This window comes from Centrocercus urophasianus, unplaced genomic scaffold, assembly GCF_019232065.1.
Source record: "Centrocercus urophasianus isolate 14NV4802_14NV808 unplaced genomic scaffold, USGS_Curo_1.0 seq_11, whole genome shotgun sequence".
NCBI lineage: Eukaryota > Metazoa > Chordata > Aves > Galliformes > Phasianidae > Centrocercus > Centrocercus urophasianus.
The window spans coordinates 80,970,669-80,991,019 of record NW_024884253.1 but is presented as its reverse complement, the minus strand read 5'-3'; the positions used below and the strand labels follow the sequence as shown (position 1 = coordinate 80,991,019).

General features: G+C 43.6%; 1 protein-coding gene across 1 annotated transcript in view; it reads right to left on the bottom strand.

Annotated features, from left to right (window-relative positions):
• Positions 1–20,316, bottom strand: part of BMP6 (bone morphogenetic protein 6) — an 85,180-nt gene extending 64,864 nt beyond the window's left edge. The window contains exon 1 of the mRNA XM_042836825.1: positions 19,902–20,316. Coding sequence (XP_042692759.1) covers positions 19,902–20,316 — 415 coding nt within the window. The remainder of the gene's footprint in view (positions 1–19,901) is intronic.
• Between the last annotated feature and the right edge of the window lie 35 nt (positions 20,317–20,351).

The window sequence follows — 20,351 nt, the reverse complement described above, 5'->3', positions numbered from 1 at the left end:
GTGGAGACTGATGGCTTCTGAGCCATTTCTTCAGAGTCTGAACCACCCACATCTACCAGGAAAATTTATTGTGATGAATAGACCTATTAATACCAGCTTCACCCCACCCTATACTGCTTCAGAGTATGGAAACTTGATTGATGTATCTGCTTCTGGTTAGTACACCATGACTCTCAAGTTTTACAATGGGAAGGCAGGGGAAATGCATAGTGTATTTTATTGTAGTATTTTATTGTAGTATTTTGACACATTTTCCAGAAAAAAAATGGAAAATTCAACTTATCAGGGATCTAATTGGCAATCTTTGCTTACCACACATTAAAGTCTTCTTCTATTTTTCACAAAATCAATTTCTCCTTTGTTCCTTACCTCCTTGCCAAGAGAACTGGACAGACCTGATAATCTTGTGTTTCATTGGCAAGAGCAGCCTCAAGCTTTCCCAAGTTCACAACAAAAAGCTTTGTGCCCGTTTGGCTGGTAGGCCCTAAAAACTAATAGCAGAAGGGACAGTCCCTTTCCCCCATTTAGTCAGGAGCTTATAACCACTGGGGCAAAGATAACCCTGCTAGCAGTGAATGTTGTCTGGCAGGCAGGAGAAGGAAGCAGTTTTGAACACATTACAGATTTGCTTTCCTCTCAGTCCTCTGTCTTGACGACAAAAGGGAGAAAATGCAAGGTGTGTTACATCTGAAAGGCTGCCCACAGCTAACATCTGTCAACTTGAGGACTTAAATGCTGATTTACAAAGCAGTGGTATTTTGACATGAGGAAAAGCCTACACAGATATGACTTAGAAGACACCCACACAAAGACGATGGCGTGGCTATGCCACAATTACAGATATCAAATTATGGAACAAAGAAAATACAAATGAGCTGCAGATGACAACCATTGTAGCAATGGAGCCAATTCAAGCAGCAGGACAGGGGAAGGAACTGAACTGCTTTAATTATGAGGCAAAGGGCAGGGTCAAGGAACCTAAACAGAAAAAAAGAAAATACCACTGAGTTTGCAATCGTACACACCTTGTTTGAAGTCTGTCTCCACATGAAAACCAAGACTGAATCTGCTCTTCTGCATCTAGCAGAGGAGGTACAAGACAAGAGACTACTACCTCTGTCAGCTCTTCTCCAACATGACCTTTGGACAGGTGTGCCAAAGATTGCCAACTAGGTTCCTGATAAGTTGAAAAGTGCTTGGGTGGGCTCTGTAAGGGAATTCACTCATAAAAGTTGCTCACTTTGGTCCAAACTGCTCAAAAATTTTATTTCTCTGTGTTTGTCTGACATGGCAAGAGGTACCTGAAGGGCACTTCTTCAGGGAGGAGTAAAACTTCTTTGTAATGCATTCCAGAAGAGCTTAATTTTTATCAGTACTGATGTAAATAGCATCAGGCGCTGTCACTAGCATGATCATGTTCCACTTCTATTTCCCAGTGATGCAACTTCCCAAATGCTTCAGCAACTTGCTACTCCAGGTAGGACACTGTGAACAACAAATGTGGGGAAGGCTAGGAGGAGTGAATAATGTTCCAGTCCTACATTTCAGAGCAAGAGGGACCAGCCAGGATCCTGGGGTAAAAAGTAGCATTAGAGCAACTTGACTTCCTCTAGGTCATCTTTCATTAGTACAACTGGCCTCCATCCATAGAAGAGAGGAATGATCAGAAACTTTAATCTCTACACAAGCAGAACAAAACGTGGTAAGGATCATGGTAGCCCAATAACCACATCTGTTAGTGGCATCAGCAGAAGCTGCAGTGTTAGTCAGCTACAATGGGCATGAGCCCAAGCTCGGGCTGGTTTCTTGGGCAGCAGGTCCTCTGAATAGTTCTAGGCCATCTTGACAGAGCTCATCCATTTATTTCAGACCACCAGTAGGTGCCATAGGGAACTGCTGGGTAGCCCATAAAATTAAATTTCCTTTTTTTGTGTTAACCGATTAAGCAGTTTTTGCTTGCTAGCCTCATTGTACAGCAACTGCCTGTTGTTCCAGAAAACTGTTGTATGACAGTAAGAAGATTGACAACTAATTGTTAAATTTGATCAGGTATTTTTATTGAGGGAAGAGTGTCGTTAAAACAAACTCATAGAAGAAGGCTTTGGCCCATGTTCAGGAAAGCACTTAAGTGCAAGCCTTAGACTGTCTCTATTCAGGAAAGCGCGTGCTTAAGTGCTTTCCTGAATATAGATATACTACTGCCCTGGGGCCTTAAAAGTGCACTAAATAATAAAATTTATTGCAATTTGACTTCACCATTTTCTTGAAATATTTATTTAGCCTCTTCTTTATTAAGAGTACAGACACTGAAATTTTGTATCTATTTAACAGCCCTTACTACTCACTGATTGCAATCCAAGAGACAAATAATCTCTTTATGCTATTTCAGTTAAACTCTAGATTTTCCATCCTTGTCATTAAACTAAATCATTTTCATGAAAAAAAAAAAAAAGCCAACCTTATTTAAACCAACTACCTTGAAACAGGGTAGTTACCAGCTGAGTATCATTTGAAATCATTTTGCAAAGAGTTGAAGGTCTTCTGAGTTCATTTTCAGTGTTACACAATAAAGATACAATTTCAAACTTAATGTTTCAAGGGTGACCTCTGAAGACGTGAACGATGACCACTGAGCAGCAACATTTGGCCAGGGCTTCTCCAAATATTAATGCATACCATTTTTCCAGTAGAGATATCACAAGTCAGGACAAAAAAACAGATCTCACCAAAAGCAGATCCTTCTACCACAGCCAGTGTGCTGTACCTACCTTTTGCATCTCACACAAGCTACACCCAATGTTTTCCTCTTCAAATTCTAAATTTTCCTAAAGGAAAGCTGATCATGTTGAGAATGAGGGAGAAAAACATGGGAGCACATACATACACATATCCACAGGAAAAGCTGGGAGAGGATGTGGGAGACCATCATTGCTGTAGCCCCCTGAAACTTGTGAAACAAGGCCAGAGCCACCCAATTTGTTACTGCTGCCAGTGTGCAATAATGTGGGACGGACACTATCATCACTTTTGGACAATAGTTTATTCCATCCTCTTGTGATACATCAGGACTGATCCCAACTAGAGAAACAATCTCAACACCACTCCCGGCAAAAGAGCTTGAAGGGACCAATTACTCAATTGACAATGTCTCATGGGCAAAGCAAACAGCAACTTCCCTCTGTAAAACCAACAACAGTCCACACTGCACCCGGAGATGTCATCCAGAAGATGTTTCACATCTGGAAGGGCCTGTGTCACCACTGATCTCTCCTGCTCCCAGACACATCTCCGTCAGCAGACAAAAGATCTTTCAGTTCTTTGCTGTTAGATTTTTGGTTTTCTTTTTTTCCAGGTCAGGAGACCTGTGAGAAATTGGGCAGGATTTCTGTGGAGCTATAACATAGTTCTTTGTGGTGGCCCTGAGAATCCTCGCTAACGTCATTTCACCTTTCCTGCCCAGATTTGGGCTTTTTGTGTGCACCGCCACTGATAATGAAAGTACCAATTGTTATACCCAGCTCTGCATTCCAAGTACACACACAAGCACCAAAGTACTGAAAAGGAGGCATCTAAGTGTATTCACATAATCTACACAGCAGAACAAAAAAGGTTTCAAAGGCTGAAACAAAAAAAAAATCTGCAGGATGAATTCTCTTCTGGCTACACACAAAAAAAGCAGCTGAAAATTTAGATGTCCCAACTGTGACCAGCAGGTGCCTAATTAAAGAAACACCCCATGACAGTGACATCGGTTCAATTTGTTCAGGTGGCAGTTTAACAAAATAAACTCAGGAAATTAATGTTGCACAAGCACAACCACTTAAAAATGAAGAAAAGGCCCAGTCGTGATGAATCATACAACTTAGACAAGCACTGGAAAGTCTGCTAGCTTTAAACTCAATTGTAATTAGTTTCCCCTCACTTCCAAAAATGCATTTAAAAAGGAAATAAGTATTTATGGTGTAAGCTAAACCACAATCCTTTTATTCATCCTTTATTTCACTTTTTCCTTTAGGCTTGGTTTCAAAGACAATCCAGACCAGCCTACTCTCAAGCCTCTTAACACGCATCATGCTTAAATGGGAGAATAAAGAACATTATGATCAGTTTTCCTAGAGCAGGACACCACAAGAGAAGCATAATAACATCACTTCCCCTTTGGCAGCTCTGCCAGATGTCCCTCCCAGGCACTTCCAGCCAAAGACTGACAAGGACATTGGGGCGAAGAGAATGCTCCTGAAATGGGACAAGACTCAGAGGATATGACAGACAAATGCTGATGGAGAGCCTGCCTGTTTCCTCAGCTCCATCGTTTGGCCTAATGAAGGTGGTAAGCCTCCTGCTCCCACAAATCTTGTCTTCTCCTTCACTGCTCCACTTTCACAGCAGTGAGACGCTGTTACAAGTGTTTACACAGGTCTGAATCATGCAAGCTAGGAGACATGAAATAAGAGGTAAAATGATCAGAAACTGCATCAACTAGAGATGCAGTTTCATTCAGCTGGAAACATTATTTTTAGAAAACTCGACTCTGCCAGGCATCATCCTTCAAGCTCATTTGTGTGCTCCTCCCCAAGACTGCAGATTTGAGAGCAAAGACCCACGTGTGCTCACTTCACTCCTGCCCAGCTTGTTCCTCCTGCCCCCAGGATTTCTCCTCCCTCTCTGTGGCTGTGTAGTCAGACAGAGTGGCCAGCCTATTATAAGCTGTACAAGGTGCACCATGACCTACTGTAGCATTTGCTTTGACACCAGTGGAGTCTTCCAAATTTTTCTTGGGATATTATCAGGTGATTTACTGCTTTCTTTGCAGGGTTTTTCCCCAGCTGTGCTCTTCATAACTTCAGTCCCAGACAACTACAGCTGTTTTTCACAGCCCATCAGCCTGAAACCATACTGATTTCTTTTCTCCTTGAGTACAGCTTGGGTTTATTCAACCAGAAAGAGCAGAAATGGCAACGTACACACTTCACACCACACATAGTGACAGTCAAATACTCTGCAACTCAATGACAACATTTTCCAACAGTTTACACTGAAATTCCTTTGCCTGTGCTGCCTGGATAACTAACTTAAAACCTTAAACTCAAGCCTGAGTTGGCAGATCACATGCAATTCTATGAAGGATTCCCTACACCCTCCACCTTGTTTCTTTTGATTCCAGCAAGCATGAAGGTGCTGACAGGAGGTGCTTGGCAAACTCTTACAGTAGCAGAAGACAAGGCAAAACCAACATATTTCTCTGCTGTGGCTGCTTTAATATTAACATGCAAAGAGGTAACAGTGATCCCACGAAGAGACTGTGCAGAGCACCAGCGAGTGGCTTTCTTGGATTCAAGAATGAGTTTTTGTTTGCCACTCACTTCTGAAGTGGGGAACTGTTATTGACATAAGGTGACTTCCCACAGAGAGGAGACAGTGGGAGAAAGAGTGGAGAAAAGTAATGAATTCCAGGAAGGAGAGCTGCAAGCATGTCCTTCTAGGTTATTACTACCTGGACTTAGTGCACAATCCCTGTATGCTTGGCTTTGTTTTGGTTTGTATTGGATAAGTGCAGGTTTTGCTGCCTTTACTCTTCAGATAGCATCAGTGAAATCTGCAGAACTATTTGCGTACTATAGCCTTTATTTGAGATAACTACTGCCTCTGAAGCTGGCACTAGGCAGTACTTTCAGCAGGAAAAACACATTAGAAAGCCACTGTTCAGGATCAAAGCTTTCAAGATTTCTTACTATTTCCTCACATTTTTCTTTACCTTTGTAAAATTTTAGAAAATTTGGCTAAATTAAAATTAATCTGTATGTTTAATCATGATCTCTCTCTTTTAATTGCTAAGAGGACCTGTCGTACAAATTCAGGTTTTATTCCACCTCAGACTGGTGCAGTCCAAAGCCAAGAGTACGTATGTTGCTAGCTGGAAAATAAAGTGCCCTTGATTCCTAACTTTATTTTGGACAGTCAACTCCAAGTTATTAAAAGCCAAATTCAGTAGTGAGAAAATATATATAGCTTCAGCTGTTTTGTGTGGGTTTAAAGTGGTATTTGCTTTATGAGTAAGAGATTCAATAATGCATATATTTACATAAAAATAGTTTTGACGTTTAAGTTAACTTCTTGCCAAGCCGGCACAAAAATGGAAATGTAAAAAGCGTAAGTGCAGAAATGAGCCCCTATGCTGTAAGTCTGCTATTTACAGGTAATTTTTTTTCTTGGCAATAAGACCTGAACATACCGTTTTATAGCACTAGACCTAGCCACTCTGAGTCAATTTAGTGTTTATGGAAAGTGCTGGACTGACAGTTCACGAATTAAATTCTTCATGCCAGAATGTAGTTTCGTAGGGGCAACAGCAAAGGGAATTTCTAGAACTTGGGCCACTGCTGTGCCTCAGTCATATTCTGCAGACATGACAAAATTCCAGATAGCACAGTTGAGTACACGTCAAGTCAAACACCCCATTATTTCTCAAGAGCAAAGAGGCTTCTGGAGAGGTAGCACCACCACGTGTCATGGGAAAGTATGCAATGAAACACCTTGTGCAATTTGAAGTAAAACCCCAGACGGCTACAGTGTGCCTGAAACTTTCAAACTGGAGCTGTTCAGAGGAAGAGGTCTATCTCACATAACATTTTAGCTATGCAAAACTCACATAGAATTGCAAAAAGTGATAATCTGCCACTCTCAGGGCTTCTAGGTTACTTGTCAAGACTCTCTGGACAGGAAGAACAAGCAACAGGGAAACAGAGGCTAACAGAAACTGGCCTTGCAAATTGCAGAGCCCCAAGCAGATCATGGAGGAGCCAGGACCTCTATCTCAGATTTACATCCTCCCAGCAAGACACATGAAATCAAGTTTACCAGGCACCAGGCAGATCTCTTGACAAAATGCTCACATAGGTGCCTCCAGAACCCTGTCAAAATTTGTACATGGACCTTGTTCACTCAGACATCTTGAACACAAAACATACAAAAAAGTGTATCTCACTGAAGGATTCACTAACACCTCCTCCAACAAATGATACTTGGTGATTTATATGTTGTCTTACCTACCCTGTTGCTTTTCACATGAACTATCTAGCTTCTTTGGCCTTCTCTTTTCTCAAAGCCAAGGAAGAAAAGAAATCTCTTTAATCCTTGCTTAGGATTGGTGATGGTCTTTATGACATCAACAATAGTATTCCATTTCAATGTGGCAAGCCATAGGTGGCCTACTATGCTAGGGATAACTGCAGTGTCACACATAGCAATGTGACTAAAATAACTGATGTGATGGACAGAAGGAATTGGAAGCTGTCCTTTCTACTAGACTAACCAAGACCGCTCCTTACTTCTTTTTTCCCCAGAGCATTTAGTCAGCTCAAGAATGTCAAAATATATAACTGGGCAGGAAGATAAATTACAGAGTAAGTGCTGCTGCACTTGCTTGGCCCCAAGGTTTCTGATGTTTGAAGCCTCACGTCCCCTATTCTGTAATGCAGGACTTCTAAGCGCATTTTAATAATGACAAAATGACAGACAAACCTCCCTGCACAGATTCATGATAAATATAAACAAATAATAACAAAGCCCAGATGACCAAACTGATGACATTGTTATGAAGAATAGTAATGTAAAATATGTATGCAGAGATCTGTTAAGCCTTTGGTCACCAATTCAGGCCCTTTTGCAGAAGTTCACAACAGTTGGCTCATCAATACTTAATACTCTGACGGCTTCAGCTGAATGGTTTGGCAACTAAAAAGCCATCTTCAAATTCTAGCTACCCTAAAGCATCATAAGTAGATGAAAACACATCAACAGAAACAATTAATCAGAGCTGAGGATAGTCTTGATCTCTACTGCAGCCTCATATGTTACATATTTTTTCTGCTGTGATCTCACTAGCAATGCATCACTGTTCTTTAACCACTCTGAGCACTGATTCTACACTCAACAGCTGTGTTTGTTTACAGGGCTAGAAATTAACACACGACAAATGGACTTCATCCAACTGAGTGTTTTTTTTTTTCCATTTTCCACTACACTTCACAATATATTAGTCCTCATAGTCCAATTATGTATTTGCCACAAAAGCTGGCCAAGGAGAGTGGATAAGCAAAGGAACTGTTCGCAAATACAGCATGGGGAAGCTTCTTACTGTTCCAAATGCAAGCTGCCAACTAAGCATGGTTCAGACACATGTAGTCAGGGAAGTCCACTGCTATACTGTCCATGCTTTTTCGCTGCAAATGTAAAGAATGTCATCGTAACCCATCATGCAATGAGCCAGTTCAGTGAAAGTGATGAAATCTGATGATGCTTTGTACTTAAAGGGATCTGCCCGTGCCCTTCACACTGGTATCTGAGCTCTCAAAGCCACTTCCAAAGGACTGTAAGCCAAACTTCAGATGAGACAGTCCTAAAATAATTTCCCATTTCAAAATCCATGTTTAGTAGCAAAAAATTACTTAAAAGCAAATAAGCATGCAGCCCTCAGCCCCTGTGTATTTTTAATCTCCTTGACAGTTTTCTTCTCACAGAGTTCAGGGAGTCCTTTAGCCTTCATACAGTCATACAATGCCTTGAGTTGGAGGAGACCTCAAAGATCACCCAGTTCCAGCTCCCCTGATGCAGCCCAGGATACTGCTGGCCTTCCTGGCTCCAAGCACACACTGCTGGCTCATATCCAGCTTTTCATCCACCAGGGCTCCCATGTCCTTCTCCACACAGCTGCTCTCGAGGAGTTTTTCCTCACAATCTGTATACGCTTGTTCAGGTCCCTTTAGATGGCATCCCTTCCTTCTATCTATTAACTGCACTGCTCAGCTTGATGTCATCAGCAAACTTGCTGAGGTGCGTTTGATCCCATCATCTATGTCACTAATAAAGATGTTAAAGATTACAGGCCCCGAACACAGAACCATCGACAACCCTCTAGCAGTGACAATCCAACAGATTTCTTATCCATCGAATAGTCCACCCTTTGAACCCATATTGCTGCAAATTAGAGATACAGATGTGGTGCAGGACCACGTCAAACGTGGTAGACAACATCAGTTTTCCCTTCCTTTGACCACCAATGCTATCACTTCATGGTAGCTCACCAGATTTTCTCCTACTCCATTTTACAATAAATACTTAAGGAGGAGTTGCTGGACTCACTGGGACGTGCAAATGAATAGTCCTGCACTAGCTCTGAGACTCATGCAGGTAAATGTAATTTTAAATCTTTGCCCTAATTCTTGCAACTGACCCCTATTTATGCTAGAATTTACAACATATAAACACAGCATGCATCAAGTTGTAGTTTACAGACTGTTTATGTCTTCCACTCTGCTACAAACACTCCAGTCCCATCTTATAAACTGAGTTATACAGAAACTCCCAAACAGCCTTCCAAGCAGCTGCTGAAATCCTGGTATTCAAACAATTTCTCCACGCAAATGTTCACTACTGTTCATTAGTTCACCACCACCCTCATGGGCACCCCTCTGGACAGAAAGAAGTTTAAAGCACTATGAAACTTGATTTTCTTATTTTCTTGGGAACTGAAAAAACACATTTTCAGGATACACAGTTGAGGAGCATTTCATTTCTAAGGGACTGCATCTCCTATTTTTAACTTTGCTGCATGCAACAAAGTACATATTTATCTGATAATTCCAATAATAGCAATTGGGATGTTCTGACATCACAAGACATGTGAAGAACCCTGTCAAAGTAATATATTGCACTTTGCAGTGTAATTATGTTATGTTGGAGCAGAGCATTGGAAAACTTAGTATAATCATTAGCTGAGCACTGAATGTTTTGATTGTCAGACAGGTTGTATATGATGCAAATATATGACTCAGAAATGATTTCACATAAACATTTTGGTAACAGCAATCTGACTCATAACCTCCAACATAGAAAATAACAAGCTTCGCAAAACATCTGTGCACTCTGAGCAACGCAGCCTTGCAACAACCTCCAAAACCTTGTAGTGTAAAAAAATGAGGGAGCCTGGTCCCCAAAGTGAAGAGATGCTGGAATCCACCCTCCTAAATGACTTGAAGCACGGGGGATTAAGATAGCAAGCCCACAGCAGAGGTTAATCAGGCTGCAGTTCCCACCGGAGATCTGCCAGAGAGCTGCAATATTTGTGCTGTCCGATAGACTGCCTGGTGGGTCTGCTTAGTTTAGGTCCATATTTAACAGGCAAAGCACAGGAGGGAAAGTTTGTTGTTATTCTACCCGAAGCCTTGCCATGTCAAGTATGACACAATGCACAATTCATCTGCTATTTATTTTCTCATTCATTAGGAGATGGACAGCTTCTTTCACTGCCCCTTTCCGAAGACAAACGTGCAGTCTTGAGTGACAAGGAGGATTTACCGTCTGTTATTTCAGAGGAGGTTTGCCATGTTTATTCTGGAAAGTGCCACGAGTTAATGAACTATCTCTTCAAGCCCCAGCGAAGCCAAGCTGCCAGCTCAACAGATGCCAGAAGCAACAGAATGTTTTGGGACCCCATAAAATTGTTTTTACTGAGACTAGTGATAGCAAAAGCATCAGACGGACCCAATGCCAATAGCTCCTGCAACATAAAGAAGTCATTATAAGAGCTTCAGCCATTACAGTGCATTTTTTTTCAGAGTTCCTTAACAAAACTATCAGCTAACTCAGAACACATACTTTTAGCCTTCCTGCAACCTGAATACCACTTAACCTAAGCACACCCCTTTCACTGCCTTCACGTTACCAAAAGCTAACCAAACCTTTTCTTGGCTCTACAACAGTTTCAAGAGAACAACGTGTGTCTGTGGCCTCTTTCACCTTCCCCATTCAACACTTCTTGGATGCCAGCATATGCAATTGCAGAGCTTCAACACACAGATAAAAAAAAGAGCTACTTGCAAAACAGATTCAACTACAAAATAGAACCACATTCAAACCTAATCTTAGCTCCCCAGACATTGGTATCCATTGAGAAAGCCCTCAAAAGCGGGGAGAACTCAGAGCAAGGTGTCCCCAAATCTTTCCCTTCCTGGTCTGGTTCAGGGTGGCCCAGCTGCCACATAAGGCCACCTCTGCCACATCCCATGTGCTCCCATGGGACAGGGCAAATAGTAGACATTGTGAATGGCCATAGTGAATATTCGGGTTCAGACAGCAAGCACAAAGGCAGGAGGTGATGCCAACACACGCACAGATGAGAGGCCGTGCCCCTAATGGAGGGTGCCCACAGAAAATCAGGCAATGCCAGTGAAGAAGTTTTACTGTCAGGAAGGAACAAAATGCACTCAGAGCAAGAAACTGTGGTCTCCATCAGACTGATACCCAAGGAACCTGAGGTAGGATGCGGTTTGCCAAGTAAGAGTGCACCGTGTGAGCCGCTTGGAGGCCTGCCAGGCCAGTGATGTAGTTTTGTGGTTAGATCACAGCAATAACCTCATAGACCTCATCATAGCCCCCAGGCCTGGTCATGCCCTCTGAGCTTCAGTCCAGACATTCAGAAAATGATTCGAATGGCCATTAAATTTAGTCAGAGCGTGCTGTAAGATTTCACAGAGTCATCAAATGGCTTGGGCTAGAAGGGACCTTAAAGATCATCTAGTTCAAACCCCATAAGCAATTCAATGCTTATGAAGTGTTTTCAGGCCCTGGATAAAAGATAGAGTCATATCCTTGCATTGTTGAACAGACGAGGAGCCCTCCACATCCTGCAGAATGGAACATTTTTGGAGAGGACGGCTGCTACAGTCATTAAAGTGTAAAAACCATCATATGCAAGAGACGAAACACAGACATCTCAAAGCGAAAATATCTCTCGCCCTGTGTAAAGTATATGTATTTTCTCTCCAGCTATCTTCCATAGCATAAGTAGGAACTTCCTTACATATGAGAACTTTTTTTTTTTTTTTTTTTTTTTTTGGCCTCCTTTCTTTCTTCACTCTCTCCCTCTCTTTTTTTTGTGGGGAAGGGGGGGAGGAGGAGAGGAATTTTATTTTTTTTTAAAGGCACTGAAAGGGCAAGCCAAGAGATTCACAATCACTAAAGCTTTCAGAACATACAGTGAAATTTTGGCAGGACACGCATGTTTATCCTTCTCATATGCTGTTTAAATTATTTTTATAAACAAGCCATTATCTTGCATAGCCACTGCTTGGTCCCTTTCATGTCGAGAACGTTTGATGTTACAGTAATTAAGTAAAAGGGGCTACACGCCTGAAATGTGGTCTCAGGATGATGGTTTGTGGGCAAGAGAGATTGCTGCTTTTCTACAATGAAGGGTTTATTCTCCAGACTGCATTGTTTCAATCAGGCACCTGAACTTCAGACTTGCAGACCAAATCTTTGCGCAGATACAAATTACATACTCAGCTTAAATTTTAGAACTATGCTCCCACCATTTAGCACTAAAAATTGTGTACAGCTGACGTGTGCTCTGCCATGACAAATGCATATTTCGTAACAGGAGCCACTACCAAATCCATTCTGTCTGTTCATTATAAAGCTGATACTTAGAAATGAGCGTGCATCTTTTCTTACTCACGTATATAACTGGGACTCAGGATATTCTGGATCTTCACATCTGTTATTGAGATTTTGCAAGTCCGGCCTGGTGTAACACTGCTCAGCATCCCTCACTAGCTCACAGAGACATGCCTGAGATGAAGTTTTGATCCCTAGTTCTCAGGTGCAAAAGGGGACCTGCACACTGACCCTTTGCAGTGTGAGGCCCCACATCCCCCTCAGTGTGTGGCACCTCCATCTGAGATCCCCAGGGAACCAAACCGGACCCTGGCAAGGCAAGCAAGGTCAGAGGGAAGTTAGTAGAGGAGTTGGAGCCTCTCACTGCTTGCATGCAAGCACAGTGAGGAACCGGTTTTGGCATCATGATGGAAGAACAGGTATTTTAACACAAATCTGCTTTGCATATAAGGAAGAAATGTTTCACAGTAGGGTAGTGAGATACTGGAGCAGGTTGCCCAGAGAAGCTGCCCCATCTCCGGAGTTGTTCAACTGAGACTTAAATGGGGCACTGAACAACCGATCTAGCAGGTGTCAACAATGCCCACAGCAGGGGGACTGGAACTGATTGAGCTCTGAGGTCCCTTCCAACACAAATCATTCTCAGAATCCACCTCAACTGTGCTTAAGCAGAATTAAAGCCTCAACCACTTCTTTATTCCCCTTATTACCCTTCTTTTATCAAGGTTCAAAAAGAACAGAATTTAGGCTACAGTAAGCTTTCATGTCTAAACAGCTTTTATTAAAGTGTTCATGAAGATGGAGGTAGAAAAATACTATGCATTTTGTATATGCTTGTTAAGAGTTCAGCATTTTTTCCAACTCATTTGGACAATTTTACTCCCAGTAAATGACAGGGGCTGACAGCTGACAGTTCTACCCTCCCTGATTCATCTCAAGCAATCAGGGGACATGATGATGAAATACGGCCCCTCCATTTCAGACAAAAACTACAGACCCTTTTCACCATCACCTCTTTGCTTACAGGTATGGATATCCCAATCTGCCCACAAGCTTTAATCTGTTCTCATTTTTACATGCTCCTTGTTGCCTGGTGTGAAGCAAAATGACTACACTTCAATAGACATTATGTCACCCCTTACACCTTTACACAAACACAGTGTCTAATACCTTCACCATACACACCAGCCACATGTAATGCAGTGAATGACAAGATAAGAATATTGTCTCTGCAACACAGCATATTTAACAGCCCACACCTGATAAATAAAAACGTGGCTCTCCATTTGCTCCCATTAAGATTTTGGTTTGATCAAATTCATCTTGTTTACATGAAAGCTTCAAACAGCTGATCCCCGAGTCTTTCTCACTGCAAACGACCACTGAAGTATATGAATAACACATCTTTGGAATACTGTTTGAAAAACACTCTCATTTATTATCAGGAAATTTGACTTCTTCTGAACAAGTGCTAAGTGTCCCGATTAATTTGTAAAGCTATTCAAGCCATGAAGTACATCTGCACTCAGAGAATATTTCAAATACTGTGCTTCTGTTTTCATTTTCAAAATGTTTTCATTTGTACACTAATATTTGACCTATGAATATTCCAAGTTTACATGGAGCCAGCTATTCTAAATTCTGGTTATACTGAGCATTCGTGCAAAACACCAGGTGATATCACTGGATATTTTTAAGGGGAAGTTCATAGGAAAGCAGTTATGTATTCTTGTGATTAACACCACATTGGATCAAAACAGTCATGTCTAGCTCTCTTAAAATACAGCTACTGTTTTAGTTAGCAGAACACTTCGGCTCTGTCTACATTATACTTTTTTTGCCAAAAAATTTGCACTGTTGCTGCCACTGATTCAATTCTGTCATTGTGCTGTGATCAACACTGCAACCTTAAAAAAAAAAAGCTACGGGCAGCTCTGTCAAAATCTTTGTGCCCTTAAAAATACAACAAAAATCATCTCATGATGTCTCAAAAAGGAAAAAAAAAAAAAAAAAACCAGCCCACAACACAGCCTAAAAACCCATCACGGCCATCTCCTGCCTTGAGAGCTGAGCTGAGAGTTCAGGAAATGCTGGCTGCAGTCTGAAGTCAGTTTTATAAATCAAACTCCAGCATGACCCCTGCAATCCCAGTAGGGCTCATCTCAGTAAATGAAAGCCTTCTTTCCCCTGCACAGTTCCTGCAGTAGCTGTGTCCCTGTGCTGTCCCCAAAGCCACCGGGAACCAGCCCCAACTGCAAGGCGCGAGATCAAGGAGTTCCCTGGCACAAGAAAGGTTGAAAGAGAACTCACTGGCTAGGGAATCACAGCCCAAAATGCTCTCTCCACACATCAAATGGGAAATCTCAGTATGACCCAATGTCATCCTCTGAACTGTTCACACGAAGACTGGACCTCAACTGTGGTCTCCCACGCACAGTTCTGATCCTTTGAAAGCAAATGGGAATCTCTCAACCATGAGCAATTTTTCCATCCATACAGATCACACAATCCCAGAAGGGCTGAGGATGGAAGGGCCCTCAGGGTCCAGCTGGTCTGACTGTTGCTCTAGCAGCAACACCCACAGCAGGGTGCCTAGAACGATGCCCAGATGGCTACTGAATATCTGTATATTGTCTGTTCTCTGTTTAATATCACTATATAAATAGTCAAATGGAAATGCTAAACTGTTAGTAGGTGGACTCTGCTTAGGAGCATTGCTGTGCCACTGCTGGGAAACAGCAGAAACACACAATGGGACTGTTTATGTCTTAAGTAATTCATACTTCCCTCTAGCGCCACGCAAGTTAGAAATGATGCAAGATGACTTAAAGAGAACCATGCCTCCACAGCATGGAAAGTCTAAACACCACCTTCCTTCCTCCTAAATCACAAACACCACTTAAAAGTTTACATTCAAAACTGCAAGAGGGAGCATCAAGACTGCAATGGGCTCAGCCAGGCTTGGCACAGACCTGCAGCCCTTCAGTGAAAGCTGCAGCACAAATGCCCTCCAGGGGCTCAGCACAGGGCATCCATGGCAGTTCTCCAAGGGATCTACCTGCTGACAAGACATTCACTTGAAGGGAAACTTTGAAAAGAACACCTTTTTAGAAGAAATAGTTTGGTTGCAGGCTGCTAGCACAGGGAAAAGAACTGGGAAATGCTGCTTTTGGATTTTCAACAAACAAATCCACACTTAGTTTTGTAATCCAACAAACAACTTTCTATTAATTTATACATACAAAATTTGTCTTGAATTAATCAAGACCCCTCTGGGAATTCTCACTTTTTCCAATTACAATCACTGTTTTCTTTCTTCCTCTCACACAAATTTAGGATAGTGTAAACTTTCAATCCATTAAAAGCTTTCACAAGAGTTCCTGGCTCTAGAGAGTCCAGATGATACTCAAACATGGCCCTTCACTAACTTCAATGCCGTACATCTTGATCAGCAGCTGTTCTTGGAACCACACATCTGTCAGGGCTCCTGTGCAAAGCAGGAAGACCTGAAATTCACTGCCTGAAGAAGCTGAAGGCTTCTAAAAAGGCAATCAAAGGATGATGGAGGACCGCTTGCCTTTTCTTTCATCCTGCCATCCTTTAGCTCGACACCAGCAGACAGCCAGCAAGCAACAACTTCAAGGGGATTATGTACAAAAGGGTCTTCGGCTGCATCAGTTGAGCAGCAAATATAAAGCTGATCTCCAATGCTTGGGATGCGTCTTGGCGTAAAAACCCAGTGTACTAGGTTTGGCAGACATCAGTAAACTCATTCCCATCATCAGCTCCGTGATTTCTAATACTGGCCTGCTCCAGACACACGTGGAGGATGCTGTTTGCATGCCGAGAGCAAGGCTTTGCACAGCCAGCTGGCAGCATAGCCAGATACGCAGCATCACACACTCCCGTTATTCCCTGTGAGTAGATGTCATGACCTTTACAACATGTGGCCAAGAGTATAAACAGATGGGATGACAGTATGAATGGTGTGGTCCCGTTGCTACAATCATACAATGTCCCTGATACATCTTTGTTGCCAAATTCCATATCCCCTGACGCCATGTGTGATACCACAAAAATAAAAAAAAGACAGGTAGGCTAATCAGATGCCTCAAAAGAAAAAAAAGAAAAAAAAAGAAAAAAAAGATCTGTTTTATAAATGAATTTGGAGTGCTTTAGCACTGCTTCCTTCCTATGAAAAGCCATAGTGACTGTGTGTAAGTGGTTGCTTGCCATGGATTTATGCAAGATCATTCCTAGAAGTAAATCTGGTAGGAGATTGCTGCCAAAAAAAGATGAAGAGATGGCTCAGAGGACACCACATCCGTAAGCTACTGCTTTGCAGGCAAGGAGAGAGAGTGTATTTGCACAGCCAGCCATGCACTGGCTTGCTGGCACTGAAACGCAGCTCTCTTGCTCCCAGGTATGTGAAACCATACAGGGAAGACTGTGATTGCCTGGGTTTTAGGGATTCCAACATTCAAGAAACTTTTCATCACGGTCACAACTCAAATCATGCAGAAGGGCTTGAGGGATGGTTTGGGTTTTGAGAGAAAGCAGAGAGCCTTTTCTCCCAAAAGTAAAGAGATGCACTGAATCCATGCTGGTAGTTGGCTGCAAGAAGGAACAATACATAACAATAATGACCTAGCACCATGCATCAAAAGTGCACTTTCTACAGTGCTTGCCACTGGAATTTGGATTAGTTCAGACTTTCCTGGCATTGCTGTTTAGCTGCTGCTAGCTATAGATTTGGGCCATACCAGAGATCCACAAAGATTGTTACTGCATTCCCTTTTTCCCTTAGCAGAAGGACACATTTTCTTCCCACTGTGAATGCTAGCATAGTGACCTGCATGGATGAGGGACCAGATAAGATTCTTCCCTGTCTCGATCCACACAGTTCCTCTCGTTATACAGAGAGTAACTCTGAATATATTTAAAGTAACAGAGCCTTTGAGGGTCTTCTTTCTGCTGCTACACATGGCATGCAATGCTCTCTAAAGGCACTAGCTAGCGAAATATGGTCTGGAGAACACCTCCTTTCTGTTTTAGCCATGAGGATTCAAAGGAAACCAAAGGGAGTCTGAACAGCCACAGCCCCAGCTCGAGCCTGCAGGTCCAAGCGTGAGACCTTTGCCCTCACCGTCCTGAGCTTAGAGTAGGGTTGCTGCAAGGAGCTTGGTACATCCCTCACTAAGACAGCCCTAGAAGTAGAACAGAGAGACACTAGCCTGAGTCTAGCTGTCAGCCTAGCGTCACTCCCTCAAAGAGAGATGTCCACGCCAACACCAAGCCATTGCAAGAGGATAAAGGAGAAAGAACCCTACTAGTGCCATGAGGAAGATATATAATATAAACAGGAAACATTAACACAGTTTTTTTTATCCCCAGTAGTACTGTGTCAAGCCATGCCAGTGTCTACATTCATCCAAGGATGCTCCTGAAGAGGAACAGTTTCACTGGATTATTGTCTGATCCACTGTGCTGCCCCAGCAACACAGCCCCTGCTGCAAACCTCAGCACAGAATTTAGACATCCTGGCTGGCCTGATATCTCTCAAGGAGAGAGATCAAAAACACGTGTTTCTATCTGAGTTCAATACTGAGCCCTCTTAAGTGGGAAATTGACAGAAATATGTGTTTTCTGAGTGCTTTATCCCAGGCGATATGCCTGAAATAGATGCCTTGGGGATCATCTTCCCATAGTAGAAAGCAGGTTTACCTGCTGTAACTAGTATTTTATATAAAAATCTTTTTTTAGGGTTTTGGTTTTTTTTTTAATGAAACTCAACAAATGAAATTTATTCTCTAAATTTATTCTGGTTTGAATCTCGTGCATCTCTTCACTTGTAATAGAACCTGATACTCAGCAGGTGTCTCTCAAAGCAAAGTGCTGAGAATCATCCTAGAAAATGTGAATTTCCCACATTTCTTGAAGTTAGACCCTCGGGGAAACACTGCCCACACCTCATAAACCCACACAACCAAGCAGAACCTCCAGCTATCGGGTGCAGCAGATGCAGTACTAAAGGAGATATACCCTTCTGATTGAAAAAAAGAAGGAAAAAATGTCTTTGGTAGCTGTCACCTCAGTAATGGAAGGCCAACTCTTCAAGGCTGGACACAGGCAAAGCTCTTCAGAACCTTATTCGAACCAAACAGAAAACAACTGAGCCATTGTTTGGCTTCCACCCGTCAATCTGTGAACTCATTGGTAACAAAGAATCGCGTTCAATGACACGAAAGTTTATGACTCGGAACTTGGAAGTCGATGAGAAATTTCTGCAGTTGATTCATACTTCCTGAGACTCGGAATCAGTGTTTCTATTGCGCTGCTCTACTATGCCACAGGAATAATTTTCCTTGCTGTTACATAAATGTCTAGACCCAAATTATTAGAACTGATCTGAGTCGTATGGATGCTTTTATGTCCTGATAAAAATAACAAAACCCAAATATTTCCAGGTCTACTGTCTAATACTGCTCGCCAGCTGCCCCATTATGCAGGGCGCTACACACCAACGCTTGATGCCCACATCTCTCCCTGTTATCAGCCCCTGTAGGAGCTGCCCTGCACCTCACAGTAATACAATGGGGAAGGCTCGCAGAAAGCCACAGCGCTTATCAAACTGACATCATTCCACACACAGGTCCTCAAAGCCCCCAAGGCAATTGAGAGAGTCAGCACCAGCAGCTCCGCTTGCCCGAAGAACGTTCGTATTCACGGAGGGCACGGCAGGAGAGAGGGATTTCCACTGAATACCGAAATCTCCCAGCCCTGGGCGCAAAACTAAACCTACTCTAAATACCTACACGGCAGTACCGAGCTACCAAATAGACCTATCACCCTGCTAGCCTGGATACATTTCCCACTGCAGCAACACATCATTGCTATGGGTGAGGAAACAACACACTAATACTGGTACGAACTGCATGCAGGTGCCCGATGTGCAGCCCTGTCCGGCTCTCGGCCGCCGCGCTGAGACGCTCGAGCTTCACAGGAACTCACTTAAAAAGGAACTGCCACTTGCCAACTGAAATATTTTCCCTCTCCACATTAGGCTGAATCTAATTATGCTGTTCCCTTCTAATTGCGGGCTAGCGTTCAGGACTCCTTCAAATGATAAGTTAAGCGGCATTCCCACCGAAATTCCCAGCACGGAGCCCTTCGCATCAGGACCGCGCTTCACCCGAAGAGCAGGGCTGGCATCTGGCAGAACTTCTGCAAGATTTCTACCGCTTCCCCGGCTCGGACACCAGAAGAGCTGTCCCATACCCACCCCGTAGCGCCTCCGCCGGCCCCAGAGGAGCTGCGGGGACACGAGGCACAGCCGAGGGCCGCTCCCTGAGCACCGGCGGCCGCACCTCGCACGGAGGGGCTTTAACCACGGACAGACCAAACACTTCTTTTTGAGTTTCGCTTTATTTGTGCTCGGCACTCACCCAGGTTGACAAAGCTCATCACCATGTCGGCGTCGTTGAGGAAGGCGCTGTCCTGCGCGCTAGGCACCGGCGGCAGCGGCGGCGCCGGAGCGGGGGGCTGCGGGCGGCCGCCCCTCTCCGCGCCCGCGGTTCCCTCCGCGCCCTCGGCCAGCGCGTGGTACAGGTCCAGCATGAAGCGCGGCGCTGCCGGCAGCCGTCCCGGCGGCGGAGCCGGCGGTTCCCGCGGAGGCGGGCGAGGACGGTGCGGCAGCCCCAGCACGGAGAGGATCTCCCGCTGCATCTCCCGCTTCTCGTGCGACTTCAGCCGCCGGTAGAGGAAGCCCGGGGCGGCGGCGGCGGGCGGCGGCTCGGCGGGGCGGCAGGCGCCGCTCAGCAGCGCCCAGCAGCAGCACAGCCAGGCCAGCCGCCGCGGCATGGCGCTGGGCCGGGCGAGCTCCCCGCTTCCCCCTG